We start from the raw sequence: 24,878 nt of genomic DNA, 5'->3' as shown, positions 1-24,878 counted from the left end.
TATGTCTCCTCTTTGGATCTAATACTATCCCTAACTTCTTTTGTAAGCCACGGTTGAGCCATCTTTCCTGTTTTATTTTTGTGCCAGACCGGAATGAATAATTGTTGTAATTCCTGCACACATTCTTTAAATATTAGCCATTGCCTATCCACCGTCATCCCTTTTAGTAAAGTTCCCCAATCTATCATAGCCAACTCACACCTCATACTTTCGTAATTTCCTTTATTTAGATTCAGGACCCCAGTTTCGGATTCAACTACTTCACTCTCCATCTTAATGAGGAATTCTATCATGTTATGGTCGCTCTTCCCTAAGGGACCCCGCACAACAAGATTGTTAATTAATCCTTTCTCATTGCACAATACCCAGTCTAGGATCACCTGTTCTCTCGTTGGTTCCTCTACGTATTGGTTTAGAAATCCATCACGTACACACTCCAGGAATCTATATGTAGATTAAAGTCACCCATGATTATAGTTGTACCCTTCTTGCATGTGTCTCTAATTTCCTGTTTAATGCCCTCCCCTACATCTCCACTACTGTTTGGGGGCCTATAGACAACCCCCACCAATGTTTTCTGCCCCTTGGTGTTTCTAGCTCCACCCATACAGATTCCACATTGTGATTTTCCGAGCCAATATCCTTCCTCACTATTGCATTGATTTCCTCCTTTACTAACAGTGCTACCCCACCTCCTTTCCCTTTTTGCCTGTCCTTCCTAAATATTGATTATCCCTGGATGTTCAGTTCCCATCCTTGGTCACCCTGCAGCCATGTCTCCGTAATCGCAACTATATCATTCCTGCTAATATCTATCTGCAGCCTGTATGGACCAAGGTGGGGGCTGCAGGGTGCAGTTCTATATTTCTCCCACTCTAATCTTTAAGCCACAAATTTAACTCTCTTATCCTGTGCCAATTTGCTCGTTTCTCAGGCAATAGATTATTACCTTCGAGGTTCTGCTTTTTAATTTAGCCCCTAGCTACTCATGCTCCCTAATTGGAACCTCTTCCCTCATCCGACCTATGGCGTTGGTACCCACATGGACCATGAAAACTGGATCCTCCCCCTACCGCTGCAAGTTCCTCCCCAGCCCAGAGCAGATGTCCCGAACCCTGGCAGTCTTCGGTACTCTCGTTCTCGGCTGCAGAGAACTGTGTCTATCCCCCTGATTATACTGTCCCCGACTGCCACTACATTCCTACCAACTCCCGCCGTTTGAATGACTTCCTGTATCATGGTGCCACGGTCAGTTTGCTCATCCACCCTGCAGCCCCCACTTTCGTCCATACAGGCTGCAAACCTATTGGACAATTGCAAAGGCTGAGCCTGCTCCACTTCTCAATCCCCTTACCTGCCTCGCTCGCAGTCACACCCTCCTGCCCCTGACCGCTAACCAATTCAGACGACCCTATCCTAAGGGGTGCCAAGTGAACAGGTATTTTTCCCCCTCCCTGATGTGTCGCAGTGCCTGCAGTTCGACCTCCAGTGCAGTGGAGACTTTATGGGTAGAATTAAGAAATAGAAAAGGATTTAAGACCGTAGGGGGCCCCTGGTATCGGCCCCCTGGTAGCAGCTGTGAAGTGGCAGAATGTACAAATGCAGAGATTAGACAAGCATGTAGCAAAGGCAGAGTGGTTTTAATTGGGGATTTTAACTTTCATATAGATTGGGATAAGCAGAAAGGTAGTGAATTTCTTGTGTGTTCAGGACAGCTTTCTGCAACAATATGTCCGAGAACCAACAAGGGGGCAGACCATATTAGATTTAATGATGAGTCGAGAGCCAGATTTAGTTAACAGCCCAACGGTACATAAACTAATTAATTATCTAATAACGATCATATTATGATCGAGTTCAACGTTGTGCTTGAAAGGGAAAAACCCGTATCAGCGACTAAGATTCTAAATTTAGGTAAGGCCGACTTCAATGGGAGGAGACAGAGACTGTCCACAGTAAACTGGGCAAATCTGTTAATGGGTAAAACGACAAGAGATCAGTGGGAGGTGTTCAAAAAAGAATTTAACGTGATACAGAACCGGTTTATATCCCTAAGGGGCAAGAGCTCCACTTGCCAAAAAAAACAGCCATGGATGACGAAAGAGGTAAGAGATAATATAAAACTAAAAGAAAAAGCATACAAAAATGCAAAAAGTAGCACAGATCCTGGCAACTGGGAGAGATACAAAGGGTGACAAGAGCTACAAAAAGGGAGAATGAAAAGAAACTTGCAAGGGATATCAAAATCAACACAAAAATATTTTACAATTGTATTCGGAAAAAGAGGGTGGTCAAGAGCAATGTGGGTCCCTTAAAAACTGATAATGGTGATATTGTAAATGAAAATAAGGAAATGGCGGACATGTTATCTAATTACTTTGCATCAGTATTTACAGTAGAGGAACAGGATAGCATGCCAGAAATCCCAAGAAAACTAATTTTGAATTAGGGACATGGACTCACCATTAACGTAAGCAAATTAATAGTAATGAAGAAAATAATAGCACTAAAGAGTGACAGATGCCCAGGACCAGGTGGTTTCCATCCCAGGGTTTTAAAGGAAGTAGGTGAGCACATTGCAGAAGCCCTAACTATAATCTTTCAAAGTTCCCTCGATTCAGGAGCCGTTCCTTTAGATTGGAAAATTGCACATATCACTCCACTATTTAAGAAAGGAGAGAGAGGGAAACCAGGGAATTATAGACCAGTTAGCCTAACATCTGTTGTCAGGAAATTACTAGAGTCTATAATTAGGGATAGAGTGTCTGAACACCTTGAAAATTTTCAGCTGATCAGAGAGAGCCAGCATGGATTTGTAAAGGACAGGTCGTACCTGACGAACCTGATTGAATTTTTTGAAGTAGTGGACAGGGGAATGTCTATGGATCTTGTTTATATGGACCTCCAGAAGGGATTCGTTAAAGTCCCTCATAAGAGACTGTTAGCTAAAGTCGAAGCTCATGGACTTGAGGGCAAATTATTGACCTGGTTAGGAAATTGGCTGAGCAGCAGGAGCCAGAGAGTAGGAATAATGGGCAGGTACTCAAATTGGGAGGATATGACTAGTGGTGTCCTACAGGGATCTGTATTGGAGCCTCAACTATTCACTCTATTAACAACTTAGATGACGGGAAAGAGAGCCACATATCCAAGTTTGCCGATGATGCAAAGAATGGCAGCATTGTAAGCAGTGTAGATGGAAGCATCAAATTACAGAGAGATATTAATAGATTAAGTGTATGGGCAAAACTGTGGCAAATGGATTTCAGTGTAGTGTGAGTTCATCCACTTTGGACCTAAAAAGGATAGATCAGAGAATTTTCTAAATGGAGAAAAGCTCAAAACAGTGCAGTCCAAAGAGACTTAGGGGTCCGTGTGCATAGATCATTAAAATGTCATGGACAGGTACAGAAAATAATCAAAAAGGCTAATGGAATGCTGGCCATTATACCTAGAGGACTACAATACAAGGGGGCAGAAGTTATGCTACAGCTTTACAAAGCCCCGGTTAGCCCACACCTGGAGTACTGTGTTCAGTTCTGGGCACCGCACCTTAGGCAGGATATATTGGCTTTGGAGGGAGTGCAGCGTAGGTTTACTAGAATGATATCCGGACTCCAAGGGCTAAATTACGAGGAGAGATTACACAAACTAGGGTTGTGTTCCCTGGAATTTAGAAGATTAAGGGGTGATTTGATTGAGGTTTTCAAGATATGAAGGGGAACTGATAGCATAGATAGAGAGAAACTATTTCCGCTGGTTGGGGAGTCGAGGACAAGGGGAACTGGCCTAAAAATTAGAGCCAGGACTTTCAGGAGTGAAGTTTGGAAACACTTTTACACGCAAAGGGTGGGAGAAGTGTTTGGAACTCTTTTCTACAAACAGCAGTTAATGCTAGCTCAATTGTTAATTTTAAATCTGCGATTGATGGATTTCTGTTAACCAAAGGGATTAAGGGGTCCCATATGGAGCAAAGTCACAGATCAGCCATGATCTCATTGAATGACGGAACAGGCTCAAGGAGCTAAATGGCCTACTCCTGTTCCTATGTACTCTAACTCCACGGTGTTCATCTCTCTAATACTTTAACTCCCCTATCAGAGTTCATCTGATAGTAAACAATGTGGAGCACAGTAACAGAATTGAGGAGGACATAGACAGACTGGTGAAATGGGCAGACAGATGACAGATGAAATTAACTCAGAGAAATGTGAAGTGATACATTTTGGTAGGGAGAACGAGGAGAGGAATATAAACTAAATGGTACAATTCTAAAGGGGGTGTAGGAACAGAGACCTGGGGGTGTATGTACACAAATGTTTGAAGGTGGCAGGACAAGTTGAGAAGGCTGTTGAAAAAGCATATGGGATCCTGGGCTTTATTAATAGAGGCAGAAAGTACAAAAGCAAGGAAGTTATGATGAACCTTTATAAAACACTGATTAGGTTTCAGCTGGAGTATTGTGTCCAATTCTGGGCACTGCACTTTAGGAAGGATGTCAAGGCCTTAGAGAGGGTGCAGAGGAGATTTACGAGGATGGTTCCAGGGATGAGGGACTTTAGTTATGCAGAGACACTGGAGAAGCTGGGGTTGTTCTCCTTGGAGCCGAGAAGGTTAAGGGGAGATTTGATAGAGGTATTCAAAATCGGTTTTGACAGAGTAAATAAGGAGAAATTGTTTCCAGTGGCAGAAGGGTTGGTAACCAGAGGACACAGATTTGATCGGCAAAAGAGCCAGAGGCAACACGAGGAAACTTTTTTTTTACACAAGTTGCAATGATCTGGAATGCGCTGCCCGAAAGGACGGTGGAAGCAGATTCAGCAGTAACTTTCAAAGGGGAATTGGATAAATACTTGAAGAGAAAAAATTTACAGGGCTATGGGGAAAGAGCGGGGGAGTGCGACGAATTGGATAATTCTTTCAACGAGCTGGCACAGGCATGATGGGCAGAATGGTGGTCTCCTGTGCTGGACATACTGTGATAATATCTCTCGTACTCCACCTCTCCTATCGGTGTTCATCTCTCCATTACCCCACCTCCCCTATCGGTGTTCATCTCTCCATTACCCCACCTCCCCTATCGGTGTTCATCTCTCCATTACCCCACCTCCCCTATCGGTGTTCATCTCTCCACTCCCCCACCTCCCCTATCGGTGTTCATCTCTCCACTGCCCCACCTCCCCTATCGGTGTTCATCTCTCCACTCCCCCACCTCCCCTATCGGTGTTCATCTCTCCACTCCCCCACCTCCCCTATCGGTGTTCATCTCTCCACTGCCCCACCTCCCCTATCGGTGTTCATCTCTCCACTCCCCCACCTCCCCTATCGGTGTTCATCTCTCCACTCCCCCACCTCCCCTATCGGTGTTCATCTCTCCACTCCCCCACCTCCCCTATCGGTGTTCATCTCTCCACTACCCCACCTCCCCTATCGGTGTTCATCTCTCCACTACCCCACCTCCCCTATCGGTGTTCATCTCTCCACTACCCCACCTCCCCTATCGGTGTTCATCTCTCCACTTCCCCACCTCCCCTATCGGTGTTCATCTCTCCACTCCCCCACCTCCCCTATCAAGAGTTAATGGGCATTATTTAAAATGGTAACGGGAAGTCAGCGTTGGGTGATTAGTCCCATGGGAAACCCAGAAAAAATTTTGCACGCAGTTTGAGCAATCCGACTGAATTGGAGGCCTTCAATTATACTTCCGGGTTTCGAGTCTTCGAGCTGCGCAGCGGGCGTATTGCACACCCGAATGAAGTGCTGTGAACTGGAGTATTAAAAGGGCCATTGCAAAAATGGATTTTGAAGGAGAAAGTAGGAGCATTAAAAATGCAGCATCATAGAACCATGCACCCTGGTTCAGCAACTCTTCCCTTGAGTTGCTTCTGGCTGGTGTCAGAAGCAGGAGGGAAGTCCTGTACCTATAAACTATAAAGGGGGCAATGGCAGCATGGATACAAAATTGGTAAGTAATAGGAAACAGAGTAGTGGTGAACGGTTGTTTTTCATACTGGATTGAGTATACAGTTGTGTTCCCCTGGGTCAGTAGTAGGACCATTGCTTTTCTTGATGTATATTAATGACTTGGACTTGGTGGACAGGGCACAATTTCCAAATCTGCAGATGACACAAAACTTGGAAGGGTAGTGAACAGTGAGGAGGATAGTGATAGACTTCAAGAGGACATGGGCTGGTGGACTGGGCGGACACGTGGCAGAGGAAATTCAATGCAGAAAAATGTGAAGTGATACGTTTTGGTAGGAAGAACGAGGAGAGGCAATATAAAGTAAATGGTACAATTCTAAAGGGGGTGCAGGAACAGAGATCTGGGGGTATATGTACACAAATGTTTGAAGGTGGCAGGACAGGTTGAGAAAGCAGTTAAGAAAGCTTACAGGATCCTGGGCTTTATAAATAGAGGCAGAGAGTACAAAAGCAAAGAGGTTATGATGAACTTTTATAAAACACTGGTTCAGCCACAACTGGAGTATTGTGTTCAATTCTGGGCACCGCGCTTTAGGGAGGATGTGATGGTCTAGAGAGGGTGCAGAGGAGATTTACTAGAATGGTCCCAGGGATGAGGGACTTTAGTTACGTGGATAGACTGGAGAAGCTGGGGTTGTTCTCCTTGGAACAGAGAAGGTTGAGAGGAGATTTGATTGAGGTGTTCAAAATTATGAAGGGTCCAGACAGAGTGGATGGAGAGAAATTGTTCCCATTGGTGGAGGGGTCAAGGACCAGAGGACACGATTGAATCTGCCTTCACCACCCTTTCAGGTAGTTCTTTTCTCTCGTACTGTAACTCCCCTATCGGAGCTTATCTCTCTCGTACTGTAACTCCCCTATCGGAGCTTATCTCTCTTGTACTGTAACTCCCCTATCGGAGCTTATCTCTCTCGTACTGTAACTCCCCTTTCGGAGCTTATCTCTCTCGTACTGTAACTCCCCTATCGGAGCTTATCTCTCTCGTACTGTAACTCCCCTATCGGAGCTTATCTCTCTCGTACTGTAACTCCCCTTTCGGAGCTTATCTCTCTCGTACTGTAACTCCCCTATCGGAGCTTATCTCTCTCGTACTGTAACTCCCCTATCGGAGCTTATCTCTCTCGTACTGTAACTCCCCTATCGGAGCTTATCTCTCTCGTACTGTAACTCCCCTATCGGAGCTTATCTCTCTCGTACTGTAACTCCCCTATCGGAGCTTATCTCTCTCGTACTGTAACTCCCCTGTCGGAGCTTATCTCTCTCGTACTGTAACTCCCCTGTCGGAGCTTATCTCTCTCGTACTGTAACTCCCCTTTCGGAGCTTATCTCTCTCGTAATGTAACTCCCCTATCGGAGCTTATCTCTCTCGTACTGTAACTCCCCTATCGGAGCTTATCTCTCTCGTACTGTAACTCCCCTATCGGAGCTTATCTCTCTCGTAATTTTACTCCAATATCAGTGTTCATTTTTCTAGTACTCTAACTCCCCAATCAGAGTTCAGCTGTCCAGTACTCAAACCTTCCTATCGACGTTCATCCTGCCCGTACCCAAACTCTCCCATTTTAGCATCTGGTCTTTATTTGAATATCCCTGATTGTTAGTCTCTCCCAACCCACCCAGCACAATATTCAATAATTTATCATCCTTGTTGTCAAGAAATTCTTCTGTTCTTATTTGTTTAAAGGAGTTACAGGAAGATGAATTTACTTATAATGTATCACAATTTTAAAATTCCAGCTATGTAGTACATTTTTGGATGAACGACGGTGTTACGTGTGAATATCAAAAAGCAAAAGGAGTGTACTGTAAGAAGGCAGGATTGGACTCCTGGAACAACTGAGTCACCTGCTGACGCTCACTGCTTTGACTCGTACCTGATAAAGGCCCACGGGGATGGTGTACCAGGGGAAGTGGAGCCTGGCCAGCCTCAGCACCTTTGGGAGAAGAGGGGGAAAGAAAGAATCATAGAAAATAGGAGCAAGAGTAGGCCATTCGGCCCTTTGGGCCTGCTCCGCCATTCAAAATGATCATGGCTGATCGTCTAACTCAGTACCCTGTTCCCACTTTTTCCCCATATCCCTTGATCCCTTTAGCGTTAAGAATATATCTGTCTCCTTCTTCAATACATCTAATGACTTGGCCTCCACTGCCTTCTGTGGGAGGGAATTCCACAGGTTCACCACCCTCTGAGTGAAGAAATTTCTCCTCATCTCTGTTCTAAATGGCATACCCCATATCCTGAGACTGTGACCCCTGGTTCTGGACTCCCCAGCCATCGGGAACATCCTCCCTGCATCTAGTCTGTCTAGTCCTGTTAGAATTTTATATGTTTTGATGAGATCACCTCTCATTCTTCTAAACTGTAGTGAATATAGGCCTAGTCGATCAAATCTGTTCTTATACGTCAGTCCTGCCATCCTAGGAATCAGTCTGGTAAACCTTCGTTGCACTCCCTCCATGGCAAGGACATCCTTCCTCAGATAAGGAGACCAAAACTGCACACAATACTCCAGATGTGGTCTCACCAAGGCCCTGTACAACTGCAGTAAGACATCCCTGTTCCTGTACTCAAATCCTCTTGCAATGAAGGCCAACATACCATTCGCCTTCCTAACTGCTTGCTGCACCTGAATGCTCGCTTTCAGCGACTAGTGTACAAAGACACCCAGGTCTCGTTGCACCTCCCCTTTTCCCAATCTATCACCATTCAGATAATAATCTGTCTTTCTGTTTTTACAACCAAATTGGATAACCTCACATTTATCCACTTTATACTGCATCTGCCATGTTCTTACCCACTCACCCAACTTGTCCAAATCACATTGGAGCCTCTTTGCATCTACCACACAGCTCACATTCCACCCCAGCTTTGTGTCATCAGCAAACTTGGAAATGTTACATTCAGTTCCCTCATCTAAATCATTGATATATATTGTGAATAGCTGGGGCCCAAGCACTGATCCCTGAGGTACCCCACTAGTCACTGCCTGCCACCCGGAAAAAGACCTGTTTATTCCTACTCTCTGTTTCCTGTCTGTCAACCAATTCTCAATCCATGCCAGTATATTCCCCCCAATCCCATGTGCTTTAATTTTGCACACAAACCTCTTGTGTGGGACCTTATCTAAAGCCTTCTTAAAATCCAAGTACACCACATCCACTGGTTCTCCCCTATCTATTCTACTACTTATATCCTCAAAAAACTCCAGTAGATTTGTTAAGCATGATTTCCCTTTCAATAATCCCATGCTGACTTTGTCCAATCCCGTTCATGCCTTCCAAGTGTTCTGTTCTCACATCTTTTATAATAGACTCTAGCATTTTCCCCACTACTGATGTTAGGCTAACTGGTCTGTAATTCCCTGTTTTTTCTCTCCCTCCTTTTTTAAATAGTGGGGTTACATTTGCCTCATTCCAATCTGTAGGAACTGTTCCAGAGTCTATAGAATTTTGGAAGATGATCACCAATGCATCCACTATTTCCAGGGCCACTTCCTTTAGTACTCTGGGATGTAGATTGTCAGGCCCTGGGGATCTGTCAGCCTTCAGCCCCATTAATTTCCCTAGCACTTTTTTTTACTAATACTGGTTTCCTTCAGTTCCTCCCTCTCACTAGACCCTTGGTTCCCTAACATTTCTGGGAGGTTATTTGTGTTCTCCTTTGTGAAGACAGAACCAAAGTATGTGTTTAATTGTTCTGCCATTTCTTTGTTTCCCATTATAATTTCCCCCATTTCTGACTGTAAGGGAGCTACATTTGTCTTCACTAATCTTTTTCTCTTGACACATTTATAGAAGCTTTTATAATCAGTTTTTATGTTCCCTGCTAGTTTATTCTCATACTCTACTTTTCCCCTCTTAATCAATCTCTTCGCTCTCCTTTGCTGAATTCTGAACTGCTCCCAATCCTCAGGCTTGCCGCTTTTTCTGGCAATTTTTATATGTCTCCTCTTTGCATCTAATACTATCCCTAATTTCTTTTGTAAGCCATTGTTGAGCCACCTTTCCTGTTTTATTTTTGTGGCAGACAGGAATGAATAATTGTTGTAATTCCTGCACTCGTTCTTTAAATATTAGCCATTGCCTATCCACCGTCATCCCTTTTAGTAAAGTTCCCCAATCTATCAAAGCCAACTCGCACCTCATACTTTCGTAATTTCCTTTATTTAGATTCAGGACCCTAGTTTCGGATTCAACTACTTCACTCTCCATCTTAATGAGGAATTCTATCATGTTATGGTCACTCTTCCCTATGGGACCCCGCACAACAAGATTGTTAATTAATCCTTTCTCATTGCACAATACCCAGTCTAGGATCACCTGTTCTCTAATTGGTTCCTCAACGTATTGGTCTAGAAATCCATCACGTACACACTCCAGGAATTCCTCCCCCACAGTATTATTGCTAATTTGGTTTGACCAATCTATATGTAGATTAAAGTCACCCGTGACTATAGTTGTACCCTTCTTGCACGTGTCTCTAATTTCCTGTTTAATGCCCTCCCCTACATCTCCACTACTGTTTGGGGGCCTATAGACAACCCCCACCAACGTTTTCTGCCCCTTGGTGTTTCTAGCTCCACCCATACAGATTTCACACTGTGATTTTCAAAGCCAATATCCTTCCTCACTATTGCATTGATTTCCTCCTTTACTAACAGTGCTACCCCACCTCCTTTCCCTTTTTGCCTGTCCTTCCTAAATATTGACTATCCCTGGATGTTCAGTTCCCATCCTTGGTCACCCTGCAGCCATGTCTCCGTAATCGCAACTATATAATTCCTGCTAATATCTATCTGCGCTGTTAATTCATCTACCTCATTCCGAATGCTCCGCGCATTAAGACACAATGCCTTTAGACTTGTCTTTTTAAGATTGCTAGTCATCTTAGTTTTATTTTGCACTCTGGCCCTATTTGTTTTTCGCCCTTGTTTTCTCTGCCTTCCACTATTGCTTCTTCCCTTTCTGTCTTTTGTTTCTATCCTTGTTTCCCCCTCCTCTGACTCCCCGCTCAGGTTCCCATCCCCCTGCCATTCTTGTTTAAACCTTCCCCAACACCAGTAGCAAACACCCCCGCGAGGACATCGGTCCCGGTCCTGCTCGGGTGTAACCCGTCCCGCTTGTACAGATCCCACCTTCCCCAGAACCGGTCCCAATGTCCCAGGAATCTAAATCCCTCCCTGCTGCACCATCCCTGCAGCCACGCATTCATCTGGTCTGGTCTCCTTTTCCTATACTCACTAGCACGTGGCACTGGTAATAATCCTGAGAAGCTTCACTTCATCATTTGGACGTCTTTGGTTCTGTCACAAATTATTCTTGTGGTAAGACTATGAGGAAGAGATGACTGATCTCAATATTTTCAGAAATTAAAATATCCCCGCAACACCTGAAAAGGTAGTCTTTCAGAATGCTGCTCATTCAAAAGAAGTGTATTTGTTGAATTTGTAAAAAGTCCTTGTGTTCCGCATGCAGTGATGGAGTATAGTGCAGAATACACAGTGAAATGTTCACAGCCTTCCCACTGCGGCTGTAAAACAGACCCAGAGCATCTGCTGTTTACCTATCTGCCTGTGGGTATTGACCAGTCCCCCAGTACCATTGCCGCACTTCACCGCTACGAGCTATATACACCTGCTCCACCCCAGACACAACTTTCCTTCCTCAAGTCGCCACTTCCTTGTGACACCTCACTAATTTTAAACTACTTCACCAAACTTTAACCAAACTTCTCAAGTGCACTCAGCTCAGATGGGCACATGATGTACCATCCTTATACCCATTTACCCAGTTACAGGAAGGGGCTTTTCATCTCAATCACTTTTAAAATCTTTTTTTTAACCAGACCTAAAAACTGACTTCCCTCATGCTCCCAGTTCACAGGCTGACAGCACTGAGTGCATCTGAATGTTGTGGATCATAGGACATAATTTGCTGCCTCAATCATTGTGTTTGATCAGATGTTGGTGCAATTGGTGTACTTAGGAAGAAAGCTTCCAACATGTTGTTTGGTATCTTGTGTTATTTGTGTCACGATAGAAATAAAGTACAGGTCTAGAGATCTTCATTAAAAACCTCCGAAATGATGTCAGCTGTGACTCAGTTGGTTGCACTCGCACCTCTAAGGCAGGAGGTCGTGGGTTCAAACCCCACCCCAGAGACTTGAGCACATAATCCAGTCCGACAATCCAGTGCAGTACTGAGGTAGCGCTGTCGGAGGTGCCGTCTTTCAGATGAGCCATTAAATCAAGGCCCTGTCCCGATCTCAGGTGGACGTAAAAGAACCCATGGCAATATTTCAAAGAAGAGCCGGGGAGTTCTCCCGGTGTCTTGGCCAATATTTATCCCTCAACCAACATCGCTGAAACAGATTATCTGGCCATTATCATATTTGCAGTTTGTGGGATCTTGCTGTGCACAAATTGGTTGCTGCATTTCCTACAATCGGTTACTACCACTTCAAAAGTACTTTGTTGGCTGTAAAGCACTTTGGGACATCCTGAGGTAATGAAAGGTGAATTAAAGCCAGAGCTCCTTGGATGACAAAAGAGATAGTGAGTAAGATGAAATGGAAAAAAAGGGGCATATGACACATGTCAGTTGATAACACAACTGAGAACCAGGCAGAATACAGAAAGTTCAGAGGGGAAGTGAAAAAGGAAATAAGAGGGGCAAAGAGAGAGTATGAGAATAGACTGGCGGCCAACATCAAAGGGAATCCAAAAGTCTTCTACAGGCAAATAAATAGTAAACGGGTAGTGAGGAGGGGTGGGACCGATTAGGGACCAAAAAGGAGATCTACTCATAGAGGCAGAGGGCATGGCTGAGGTACTAAATGAGCACTTTGCATCGGTCTTTACGAAGGAAGAAGCTGCCAGAGTCTCAGTAAAGGAAGATATAGTTGAGATACTGGATGGGCTAAAAATTGATAAAGAAGAGGTACTTGAAAGGCTACCTCTACTTAAAATATATAAGTCACCAGGATGGGTTGCATCCGAGGTTGCTGAGGGAAGTAAGGGTGGAAATTGCAGAGGTGCTGGGCATAATCTTCCAATCCTCATTCGATACGGGGGTGGTGCCAGAGGACTGGAGAATTGCAAATGTTACACCCTTGTTCAAGAAAGGGTGTAAGGATAAACCCAGCAACTACAGGCCAGTCAGTTTAACCTCAGTGCTGGGGAAACTTTTGGAAACGATAATCCAGGACAGAATTAACAGTCACTTGGACGACTGTGGATTGATTAGGGAAAGCCAGCACAGATTTGTGAAAGGCAAATCGTGGTTAACTAACCTGATTGAGTTTTTTGATGAGGTTAACAGAGAGGGTCGATGAGGGCAATGCAGTTGATATGGTGTATCTGGACTTTCAAAAGGCGTTTGATAAAGTGTCACACAGTAGGCAAATCGTCAAGATTGTGGCCCAAGGAATAAAGGAGGCAGTAGCAACATGGAGACAGAATTGGCTAAGTGACAGGAAACCGAGAGAATGGTTGTTTTTCGGACTGGAGGGAGGTGTACAGTGGTGTTCCCCAGGGGTCGGTGCTGGGACCACTGCTTTTCTTGATATATATTAATGATTTGGGTGTACAGGGCACAATTTCCAAATCTGCAGATGACACAAAACTTGGAAGGATAATAAATAGTGAGGAGGATAGTGATAGACTTCAAGAGGATCCAGACAGGCTGGTGGCATGGGCGGACACATGGCAGATGAAATTTAACGCAGAAAAATGTGAAGTGATGCATTTTGGTAGGAAGAACGAGGAGAGGCAATATAAACTAGAGGGCACAACTCTAAAAGGGGTACAGGAACAGAGAGATCTGGGGGTATATGTGCACAAATCGTTGAAGGTGGCAGGGCAGGTTGAGAAAGTGGTTAAAAAAGCTTACGGGATCCTGGGCTTTATAAATAGAGGCATAGAGTACAAAAGCAAGAAAGTCATGATGAACCTTTATAAAACACTGGTTCAGCCACAGCTGGAGTATTGAGTCCAGTTCTGGGCACCGCACTTTAGGAAGGGTGTGAAGGCCTTAGAGAGGGTGCAGAAGAGATTTACTAGAATGATTCCAGGGATGAGGGACTTTAGTTACGTGGATAGGAACATAGGAACAGGAGTAGGCCATTCAGCCCCTCGTGCCTGCTCCGCCATTTGATAAGATCATGGCTGATCTGTGATCTAACTCCATATACCTGCCTTTGGCCCATATCCCTCAATACCTTTGGTTGCGAGGGGGTTACAGTGTAGGCTATTATAGGGGAAATAATTATCCAAATTGAACAGGGTGTAGTTTGACTGCCTTCTCGGGGTGGTACAAACCAGATTATAACAGAACCTCCCAACCCCCATTTTTGGCATTGGCAGACACATCAGCTGGAAAAGCTAATGGCACAATTTGTCTGATCAAAAACCATGATCAGGGACAGGATATGGGGTGGAGCAATTGCTCACAATACGTCAACATGACAAACGGCCCAGACCGTGAATCGCATAATGTGATGTCCTTGCCCAAGTGTTCTGACCCTTCTTCCCATTTTAGAGAGAGATGGTCACTGGAAGGCATTCCTGATTATAGTGCCTATAATGGGACCTACTTTATTTGTGGTCACCAGGCCTACCCCTGGTTACCAGAATCTTGGACAGGATCTTGTTATTTGGGTTATGTTACACCATACACCCGGCATTCGGCCTCCCTGCCGGAGCCACCTCGCTAGCAAAGAGCGAGACGATCAGTTACAGAAACGGAGAGATTCTTCACTATCTTGGTTCCCTGGTATGGGACCGCAAATCTGGCAAGGGAGACAATTAACATGGCATCCGTCCTAGAAATGGTGGCCAACGATACCTCTGAAGCACTGGGTAAGATTAGTGCGGAAATGGTAGCAATCCGCACGGTAGCCCTACAGAACAGAATGGCCCTTCTGGCTGAACAGGGAGGCACTTGTGCCCTAATAGGAGCCGAATGTTGTACCTCCATCCCAGATAGCTCCGAAGAGATCACTGATCTGGCAGAGCAGATCCGAAAGGAGGTAGAAAAGCTTAAGCAGCCTCCAGCCTCCACCTTGTGGGGTTGGGCGACGGGAAGGGTAGGCTCACTAGGAACCTCATTGGTGCAAGGTCTAATTTTATTCCTTGTAATTATCTTCCTTTTATATTGCTTGTATATGTTGATTAAATGCTGTTGCAACCAGGCGGCTGTAGCCACTGCCCCGCAGGTGAAACGCTTTGCAGGTTCCCCCAATCCATTTCTACATCGCACAGGGGGATGTTATGTTTGAGGGAAAGTTGTCTATGAAGTGATGTTGCGAAGCTATGGGGGGGGGTGGATCTCCTTCGATAAGGGAACATGTATGGAGTTAGTTTGTAGTGATGTCTGATGTTGTAACTCTTGTGATTCTGTATTAGGGAGAATCAAAGCGGGGACTGATAGAGAATTATTAGCTGTCACTGGGACTGATAGAGATGTGTAAAAATAAAGCTAATTGTTGCTAGACTGGATGTTAGGCTATTGCACAGTGTGGCACCGGGGGGGCAGCAGTGGGAGAAACCACTGTCAGCAGTCAAGCTGTGTATGTGCAGAACCCTCTGGAACTCGGACCCAGGGGACCAATCACAGCATTACAACTCAGATCACCTGATGTCGGTAAGCCAATGGTATGTGTACTGTATGGAGAACACTGTATTCAAAATGTTTGTGGAGATGCCGGTGATGGACTGGGGTTGACAATTGTAAACAATTTTACAACATCAAGTTATAGTCCAGCAATTTTATTTTAAATTCACAAGCTTTCGGAGGCTTCCTCCTTCCTCAGGTGAATGTTGTGGCCTCAACCGGGATCTTGGGTTCATATCACGCTACATGTAACCCCACCAGCAAAAAAAAGTTATCTGTTTTTAATACAACTGGACATTCTCTCTCTCTGCCTTTCGGGTCTCTTTCTCTCTCTGTCTTTGTGATCTGACCCATTGTGTATTCAGTATACTGGGATGTAATGTTTTCTGTGGCTAACCTGTCTGAACACCAACGACACCTTTGATTGCTGTGATCGTCTCCCAGCCGAGGTGTGATAGGGGGCAGTTGGAAAGATTATCTGTAATCACCAGGCATTGTTCTCTGACTATATATGCTATGCGTTTTTGGAACCCTTCACTCACCTGACGAAGGAGGAAAGCTCCAAAAGCTTGTGATTTAAAATAAAACTGTTGGACTATAACCTGGTGTTGTGCAAGTCCTTATATTAAAACTCTGGGATGGAAACCATCTGGTCCTGGGGATTTGTTACTCTTTAGTGCTATTATTTTCTTCATTACTGTTGTTTTACTTATGTTAATTTTATCAAGTCCCTGTCCCCGATTCAATATAAGTTTTCTTGGGATTTCCAGCATGCTATCCTCTTTTTCGACTGTAAATACTGACGCAAAGTAATTATTCAACATGTCCGCCATTTCCCCATTGCCAATGACAATATCCCCACTTTCAGTTTTTAAGGGGCCAACACTGCTCCTGACCGCCCTCCTTTTCCTAATATAACTATAAAAGTTCTTCGTATTGGTTTTGATATCCCTTGCAAGTTTCTTTTCATACTCTCTTTTTGTAGCTCTTACTATCTGTTTTGTGACCCTTTGTTGATCTTTGTATCTTTCCCATTCGTCAGGATCTGTGCCATTTTTTTCCTTTTTGTATGCCCTTTCTTTATGTCTTATACTGTCCCTTACCTCTTTAGTTGTCCATGGCTGTTTTTTTTGGCAAGTAGAGTTCTTGCCCCTCAGGGGTATAAACCGGTTCTGTATCTCATTAAACGTTTCTTTAAACATTTCCCACTGATCATCAGTCGTTTCACCCATTAACAGATTTGCCCAGTTTACTGTGGACAGTCTCTGTCTCATCCCAAAGAAGTCGGCTTTACCCAAGTCTAGAATCTTAGCAGCTGACTCACTTTTTTCCCTTTCAAACACTACATTGAACTCGATCATGTTATGATCACTATTGGACAGATGTTCGCGCACAGTTAAGCCGTTATCTAAATCTGGTTCATTACTCATTACTAAATCTAGTATGGCTTGCCCCCTTGTTGCCTCCAGGACATACTGCTGTAGAAAACTATCCCGGACACACTCAAGAAATTCACTACCTTTCTGACAGTTGCTAGTCTGCTTTCCCCAATCTATGTGAAGGTTAAAGTCCCCCTTTGTTACACGCTTGTCTGATAGACTGGAGAAGTTGGGGTTGTTCCCCTTGGAACAGAGAAGTTTTGAGAGGAGATTTGATCGAGGTGTTCAAAATCATGAAGGGTTTTAACAGAGTAGATAGAGAGAAACTGTTCCTATTGGAGGAAGAGTCAAAAACCAGAGGACATAGATTTAAGGTTATTTGCAAAAGAACCAAAGGTTCTTTTTTACACAGCGAGTGGTTATGATCTGGAATGGCACTGCCTGAGGGGGTGGTGGAGGCAGATTCAATCATGGCCTTGAAAAGAGAACTGGATAAGTATTTGAAGAGAAAAAATTTGCAGGACTAGGGGTAAAGGGTGGGGGATTGGGACTAGCTGGATTACTCTTGCATAGAGCCAGGACGGACTCGATGGGCTGAATGGCCTCCTTCCGTGCTGTAATCTTTCTATGATTCTAAATAAATAGAAGTTCTTTCTGTCTTTCCTTCCAGAACATAAACAGTCATGTGAAAAATCGCACCGGTATAGCATGGTGGTGGAGTGAGTGACGAACCGTGCTAATGGATACCAATTCTACCTCGATTCTTGTGAAATCTTCATTAATGTTTAATATAATAAAGGGAAACCTAAATTAATGTAAGTTTAATTTTTTAGATTCACAGCTGTAGTAACATCCGATGTACTGAAGTGCAGGACTCCGCAGCTTAATGGAGCAGTGACTCACCATATTCTATGGGCTCTAATTTGTTTCTTTACTCTGCAGGAGTTTGAGTTAATGGAAGCCATTATGAAAAACAAGCAGGAGAACTCTGAGGCATGGGACCAGCGCAGCACACAGAGTGTGCGCACTTCACTCAGCCGCCAGGAGAGGAACCGCATCCTGTGGGAAGAGGTGACAGTGATTGAAGAGGATGCCACCAAAGTCACTGCATTGCAGCTACGTCTGGACGAGTCCCAGAAAACCCTGCAGAAAGAGAGGGAGTAAGTGCAGGAGGTCCACACCTCCCAGAGTACCTTTCGAGGACTTGATTCATTTCCATCCTTGTCACATCTCAATGATGGGCTGTACATCAGTAAAGTCAAGGGGTTTGGCGAGCAATCACCAGCTCGCGACTGTAACTTCACTGTTCTTAAGGCAGCAGAAAGAATAAGAGTCTTGCAATTCTGACAAAGTGAAGTCTGTAAATGTATTGGGTTTACTGTGATTTGCAGTTATGCACCAGTGAGAGATAAAGAATGGTGTTAGCCGTGGCTCAGTGGGTCGCACTTTCGCCTCTGAGTCAGGAGGTCGTGGGTTCAAGTCCCACTCCACAGATTTGAGCCCCATAATGCAGGCTGATGCTCCATTGCAGTACTGAGGGAGCGCTGCACTGTCGGAGGGTCAGTACTGAGGGAGCGCTGCACTGTCGGAGGGTCAGTACTGAGGGAGCGCTGCACTGTCGGAGGGTCAGTACTGAGGGAGTGCTGCACTGTCGGAGGGTCAGTACTGAGGGAGCGCTGCATTGTCGGAGTGTCAGTACTGAGGGAGTGCTGCACTGTCGGAGGGTCAGTACTGAGGGAGCGCTGCACTGTCGGAGGGTCAGTACTGAGGGAGCGCTGCACTGTTGGAGGGTCAGTACTGAGGGAGCGCTGCACTGTCGGAGGGTCAGTACTGTGGGAGCGCTGCACTGTCGGAGGGTCAGTACTGTGGGAGCACTGCACTGTTGGAAGGTCAGTACTAAGGGAGCGCTGCACTGTCGGAGGGTCAGTACTGAGGGAGCGCTGCACTGTCGGAGGGTCAGTACTGAGGGAGCGCTGCACTGTCGGAGGGTCAGTATTGAGGGAGCGCTGCACTATCGGAGGGCCATTATTGAGGGAGAGCTGCACTGTCGGAGGGTCAGTACTGAGGGAGCGCTGCACTGTCGGAGTGTCAGTACTGAGGGAGCGCTGCACTGTCGGAGGGTCAGTACTGAGGGAGCGCTGCACTGTCGGAGGGTCAGTACTGAGGGAGTGCTGCACTGTCGGAGCGTCAGTATTGAGGGAGCGCTGCACTGTCGGAGGGTCAGTACGGAGGGAAAGCTGCACTGTCGGAGGGTCAGTACTGAGGGAGCGCCGCACTGTCGGAGGGTCAGTACTGAGGGAGCGCTGCACTGTCGGAGGGTCAGTACTGAGGGAGTGCTGCACTGTCGGAGGGTCAGTACTGAGGGAGTGCTGCACTGTCGAAGGTGCCGTGATTCAGATGAGACGTTAAACCGAGGACCTGTCTGCCCTGTCAGGTGGATGTAAAAGATCCTGTGGCAATATTTCGAAGAGGCGCATGGGCCTCCTCCCTATTCCTCAACCAAAATCACTAAAGCAGATTACTGGTGATTATCTCATTGCTGTTTGTGGGATCTTGCTGTGCACAAATTGGCTGCCTTGTTTCCTGCACTACAACAGTGACAACACTTCATAAAATACTTCAATCATGTCCTGAAGTCGTGAAAGATGCAGTATCAATAGGAGTTCTTTCTCTTTTTCACTATTTCTTTCATTCTTTCCTTCTATCTGACTGTCACTCTTTCTTGCAGTTCTTCTTGCCTTTCCTTTCCTTTCTTTCTTAAATTGGGGGTGGGAGTGTAGAAGTACCTGAGGAGGGAGTGGGAGTGTAGGAGTACCTGAGGAGGGGGTGGGAGTGTAGGAGTACCTGAGGAGGGAGTGGGAGTGTAGGAGTACCTGAGGAGGGAGTGGGAGTGTAGGAGTATCTAAGGAGGGAGTGGGAGTGTAGGAGTACCTGAGGAGGGAGTGGGAGTGTAGGAGTATCTAAGGAGGGAGTGGGAGTGTAGGAGTACCTGAGGAGGGGGTGGGAGTGTAGGAGTACCTGAGGAGGGGGTGGGAGTGTAGGAGTATCTAAGGAGGGAGTGGGAGTGCAGGAGTACCTGAGGAGGGGGTGGGAGTGCAGGAGTACCTGAGGAGGGGGTGGGAGTGTAGGAGTACCTGAGGAGGGGGTGGTAGTGGAGGAGTACCTGAGGAGGGGGTGGGAGTGTAGGAGTACCTGAGGAGCGGGTGGGAGTGTAGGAGTATCTGAGGAGGGGGTGGGAGTGTAGGAGTATCTGAGGAGGGAGTGGGAGTGTAGGAGTATCTGAGGAGGGGGTGGGAGTGTAGGAGTATCTGAGGAGGGGGTGGGAGTGTAGGAGTATCTGAGGAGGGGGTGGGAGTGTAGGAGTATCTGAGGAGGGGGTGGGAGTGTAGGAGTATCTGAGGAGGGGGTGGGAGTGTAGGAGTATCTGAGGAGGGGGTGGGAGTGTCGGAGTATCTGAGGAGGGGGTGGGAGTGTAGGAGTATCTGAGGAGGGGGTGGGAGTGTAGGAGTATCTGAGGAGGGGGTGGGAGTGTAGGAGTATCTGAGGAGGTTGTGGGAGTGTAGGAGTATCTGAGGAGGGAGTGGGAGTGTAGGAGTATCTGAGGAGGGGGTGGGAGTGTAGGAGTACCTGAGGAGGGAGTGGGAGTGTAGGAGTACCTGAGGAGGGGGTGGGAGTGTAGGAGTATCTGAGGAGGGGGTGGGAGTGTAGAAGTACCTGAGGAGGGAGTGGGAGTGTAGGAGTACCTGAGGAGCGGGTGGGAGTGTAGGAGTACCTGAGGAGGGAGTGGGAGTGTAGGAGTATCTGAGGAGGGAGTGGGAGTGTAGGAGTATCTGAGGAGGGAGTGGGAGTGTAGGAGTACCTGAGGAGGGGGTGGGAGTGTTGGAGTATCTGAGGAGGGGGTGGGAGTGTAGGAGTATCTAAGGAGGGAGTGGGAGTGTAGGAGTACCTGAGGAGGGGGTGGGAGTGTTGGAGTATCTGAGGAGGGGATGGGAGTGCAGGAGTATCTAAGGAGGGAGTGGGAGTGTCGGAGTATCTAAGGAGGGAGTGGGAGTGTAGGAGTATCTGAGGAGCGGGTGGGAGTTTAGGAGTATCTGAGGAGGGAGTGGGAGTGTAGGAGTACCTGAGGAGGGGGTGGGAGTGTAGGAGTATCTGAGGAGGGAGTGGGAGTGTAGGAGTACCTGAGGAGGGGGTGGGAGTGTAGGAGTATCTGAGGAGGGGGTGGGAGTGTAGGAGTATCTAAGGAGCGGGTGGGAGTGTAGGAGTATCTGAGGAGGGGGTGGGAGTGTAGGAGTATCTGAGGAGCGGGTGGGAGTGTAGGAGTATCTGAGGAGGGGGTGGGCGTGTAGGAGTACCTGAGGAGGGAGTGGGAGTGTAGGAGTATCTGAGGAGGGAGTGGGAGTGTAGGAGTATCTGAGGAGGGGGTGGGAGTGTAGGAGTACCTGAGGAGGGAGTGGGAGTGTAGGAGTACCTGAGGAGGGGGTGGGAGTGTAGGAGTATCTGAGGAGGGAGTGGGAGTGTCGGAGTATCTGAGGAGCGGGTGGGAGTGTAGGAGTATCTGAGGAGGGGGTGGGAGTGTTGGAGTATCTGAGGAGGGGATGGGAGTGCAGGAGTATCTAAGGAGGGAGTGGGAGTGTAGGAGTACCTGAGGAGGGGGTGGGAGTGTTGGAGTATCTGAGGAGGGCGTGGGAGTGTAGGAGTATCTGTGGAGGGGGTGGGAGTGTAGGAGTACCTGAGGAGGGAGTGGGAGTGTAGGAGTATCTGAGGAGGGGGTGGGAGTGTAGGAGTACCTGAGGAGGGGGTGGGAGTGTAGGAGTATCTGAGGAGGGGGTGGGAGTGTAGGAGTACCTGAGGAGGGAGTGGGAGTGTGGGAGTATCTGAGGAGGGGGTGGGAGTGTAGGAGTACCTGAGGAGGGAGTGGGAGTGTCGGAGTATCTGAGGAGGGAGTGGGAGTGTAGGAGTATCTGAGGAGGGAGTGGGAGTGTAGGAGTATCTAAGGAGGGAGTGGGAGTGTAGGAGTATCTGAGGAGGGGGTGGGAGTGTCGGAGTATCTGAGGAGGGAGTGGGAGTGTAGGAGTATCTGAGGAGGGAGTGGGAGTGTAGGAGTATCTAAGGAGGGAGTGGGAGTGTAGGAGTATCTGAGGAGGGGGTGGGAGTGTAGGAGTATCTAAGGAGGGAGTGGGAGTGTAGGAGTATCTGAGGAGGGGGTGGGAGTGTTAGGAGTATCTGAGGAGGGGGTGGGAGTGTAGGAGTATCTGAGGAGGGAGTGGGAGTGTAGGAGTATCTGAGGAGGGGGTGGGAGTGTAGGAGTATCTGAGGAGGGGGTGGGAGTGTAGGAGTATCTGAGGAGGGGGTGGGAGTGTAGGAGTATCTGAGGAGGGGGTGGGAGTGTAGGAGTACCTGAGGAGGGGGTGGGAGTGTAGGAGTATCTGAGGAGGGGGTGGGAGTGTAGGAGTATCTGAGGAGGGGGTGGGAGTGTAGGAGTATCTGAGGAGGGGGTGGGAGTGTAGGAGTATCTGAGGAGGGGGTGGGAGTGTAGGAGTACCTGAGGAGGGGGTGGGAGTGTAGGAGTATCTGAGGAGGGGGTGGGAGTGTAGGAGTATCTGAGGAGGGGGTGGGAGTGTAGGAGTATCTGAGGAGGGGGTGGGAGTGTAGGAGTATCTGAGGAGGGGGTGGGAGTGTAGGAGTATCTGAGGAGCGGGTGGGAGTGCAGGAGTATCTGAGGAGGGGGTGGGAGTGTAGGAGTACCTGAGGAGGGAGTGGGAGTGTAGGAGTATCTGAGGAGGGGGTGGGAGTGTAGGAGTACCTGAGGAGGGAGTGGGAGTGTAGGAGTCTCTGAGGAGGGAGTGGGAGTGTAGGAGTATCTGAGGAGGGGGTGGGAGTGTAGGAGTACCTGAGGAGGGAGTGGGAGTGTAGGAGTATCTAAGGAGGGAGTGGGAGTGTAGGAGTATCTGAGGAGGGGGTGGGCGTGTAGGAGTACCTGAGGAGGGAGTGGGAGTGTAGGAGTATCTGAGGAGGGAGTGGGAGTGTAGGAGTACCTGAGGAGGGAGTGGGAGTGTAGGAGTATCTGAGGAGGGGGTGGGAGTGTCGGAGTACCTGAGGAGGGGGTGGGAGTGTAGGAGTATCTGAGGAGGGGGTGGGAGTGTTGGAGTATCTGAGGAGGGAGTGGGAGTGGAGGAGTATCTGAGGAGGTAGTGGGAGTGTAGGAGTATCTAAGGAGGGAGTGGGAGTGTAGGAGTATCTAAGGAGGGAGTGGGAGTGTAGGAGTATCTGAGGAGGGAGTGGGAGTGGAGGAGTACATGTGGAGGGAGTGGGAGTGTAGGAGTATCTGAGGAGGGAGTGGGACTTTTTTTTATTCATTCATGGGATGTGGGCGTCACTGGCGAGGCCTGCATTCATTGCCCATCCCTAATTGCCCTTGAGAAGGTGGTGGTGAGCCGCCTTCTTGAACCACTGCAGTCCGTGTGGTGACAGTTCTCCCACAGTGCTGTTAGGAAGGGAGTTCCAGGATTTTGACCCAGCGACGATGAAGGAACGGCGATATATTTCCAAGTCGGGATGGTGTGTGACTTGGAGGGGAACGTGCAGGTGGTGTTGTTCCCATGCGCCTGCTGCCCTTGTCCTTCTAGGTGGTAGAGGTCGCGGGTTTGAGAGGTGTTGTCGAAGAATCCTTGGCGAGTTGCTGCAGTGCATCCTGTGGATGGTACACACTGCAGCCACTGTGCGCCGGTGGTGAAGGGAGTGAATGTTTAGGGTGGTGGATGGGGTGCCAATCAAGTGGGCTGCTTTATCCTGGATGGAGTCGAGCTTCTTGAGTGTTGTTGGAGCTGCACTCATCCAGGCAAGTGGAGAGTATTCCATCACACTCCTGACTTGTGCCTTGTAGATGGTGGAAAGGCTTTGGGGAGTCAGGAGGTGAGTCACTCGCCGCAGAATACCCAGCCTCTGACCTGCTCTTGTATCCACAGTATTTATATGGCTGGTCCAGTTAAGTTTCTGGTCAATGGTGACCCCCAGGATGTTGATGGTGGGGGATTCGGCGATGGTAATGCTGTTGAATGTCAAGGGGAGGTGGTTGGACTCTCTCTTGTTGGAGATGGTCATTGCCTGGCACTTGTCTGGCGCAAATGTTACTTGCCACTCATCAGTTGTAAACAATTTTACAACACCAATTTATAGTCCAACAAATTTATTTTAAATTCCACAAGCTTTCGGAGGCTTCCTCCTTCGTCAGGTGAACGGTGTGGAAATGAGATTTTCGAATCCTTCGCATTTTAAAATCACATAACAATGCCTGGTGATTACTGCCCGTTGCCAAGGCAATCACAGTGAGCAGACAGAAAGGTGTCACCTGAAAAGGCCACCGAATATACAAACCCCCCAAAAAAAAGGAGAGAGAGAGAGAGAGAGAGAGAGAGAAGGAAGACAGTCAATGACCCGTTATATTAAAAACAGATAACACTTGTTCGCTGGTGGGGTTACGTGTAGTGTGACATGAACCCAAGATCCCGGTTGAGGCCGTCCTCATGGGTGCGGAACTTGGCTATCAATTTCTGCTCGACGATTTTGCGTTGTCGTGTGTCTCGAAGGCCGCCTTGGAGTATGCTTACCCGAAGGTCGGTGGCTGAATGCCCATGACTGCTGAAGTGTTCCCCGACAGGGAGAGAACCCTCCTGTTTGGCGATTGTTGCGCGGTGTCCGTTCATCCGTTGTCGCAGTGTCTGCATGGTCTCGCCAATGTACCATGCTCTGGGGCATCCTTTCCTGCAACGTATGAGGTAGACAACGTTGGCCGAGTCACAGGAGTATGAACCGTGCACCTGGTGGGTGGTGTCCTCTCGTGTGATGGTGGTATCTGTGTCGATGATCTGGCATGTCTTGCAGAGGTTACCGTGGCAGGGTTGT

At 47.4% G+C, this 24,878-nt stretch overlaps 1 protein-coding gene across 1 annotated transcript in view; it reads left to right on the top strand.

Moving 5' to 3' along the window:
- Positions 1–24,878, top strand: part of ccdc102a (coiled-coil domain containing 102A) — a 347,394-nt gene that overhangs the window by 60,746 nt on the left and 261,770 nt on the right. Inside the window, exon 3 of the mRNA XM_067997599.1 lies at positions 17,919–18,136. Coding sequence (XP_067853700.1) covers positions 17,919–18,136 — 218 coding nt within the window. The remainder of the gene's footprint in view (positions 1–17,918; positions 18,137–24,878) is intronic.

The sequence above is a fragment of the Heptranchias perlo genome, chromosome 16, assembly GCF_035084215.1.
Source record: "Heptranchias perlo isolate sHepPer1 chromosome 16, sHepPer1.hap1, whole genome shotgun sequence".
Classification (NCBI taxonomy): domain Eukaryota; kingdom Metazoa; phylum Chordata; class Chondrichthyes; order Hexanchiformes; family Hexanchidae; genus Heptranchias; species Heptranchias perlo.
This window is presented reverse-complemented; position numbering and strand designations above follow the sequence as displayed.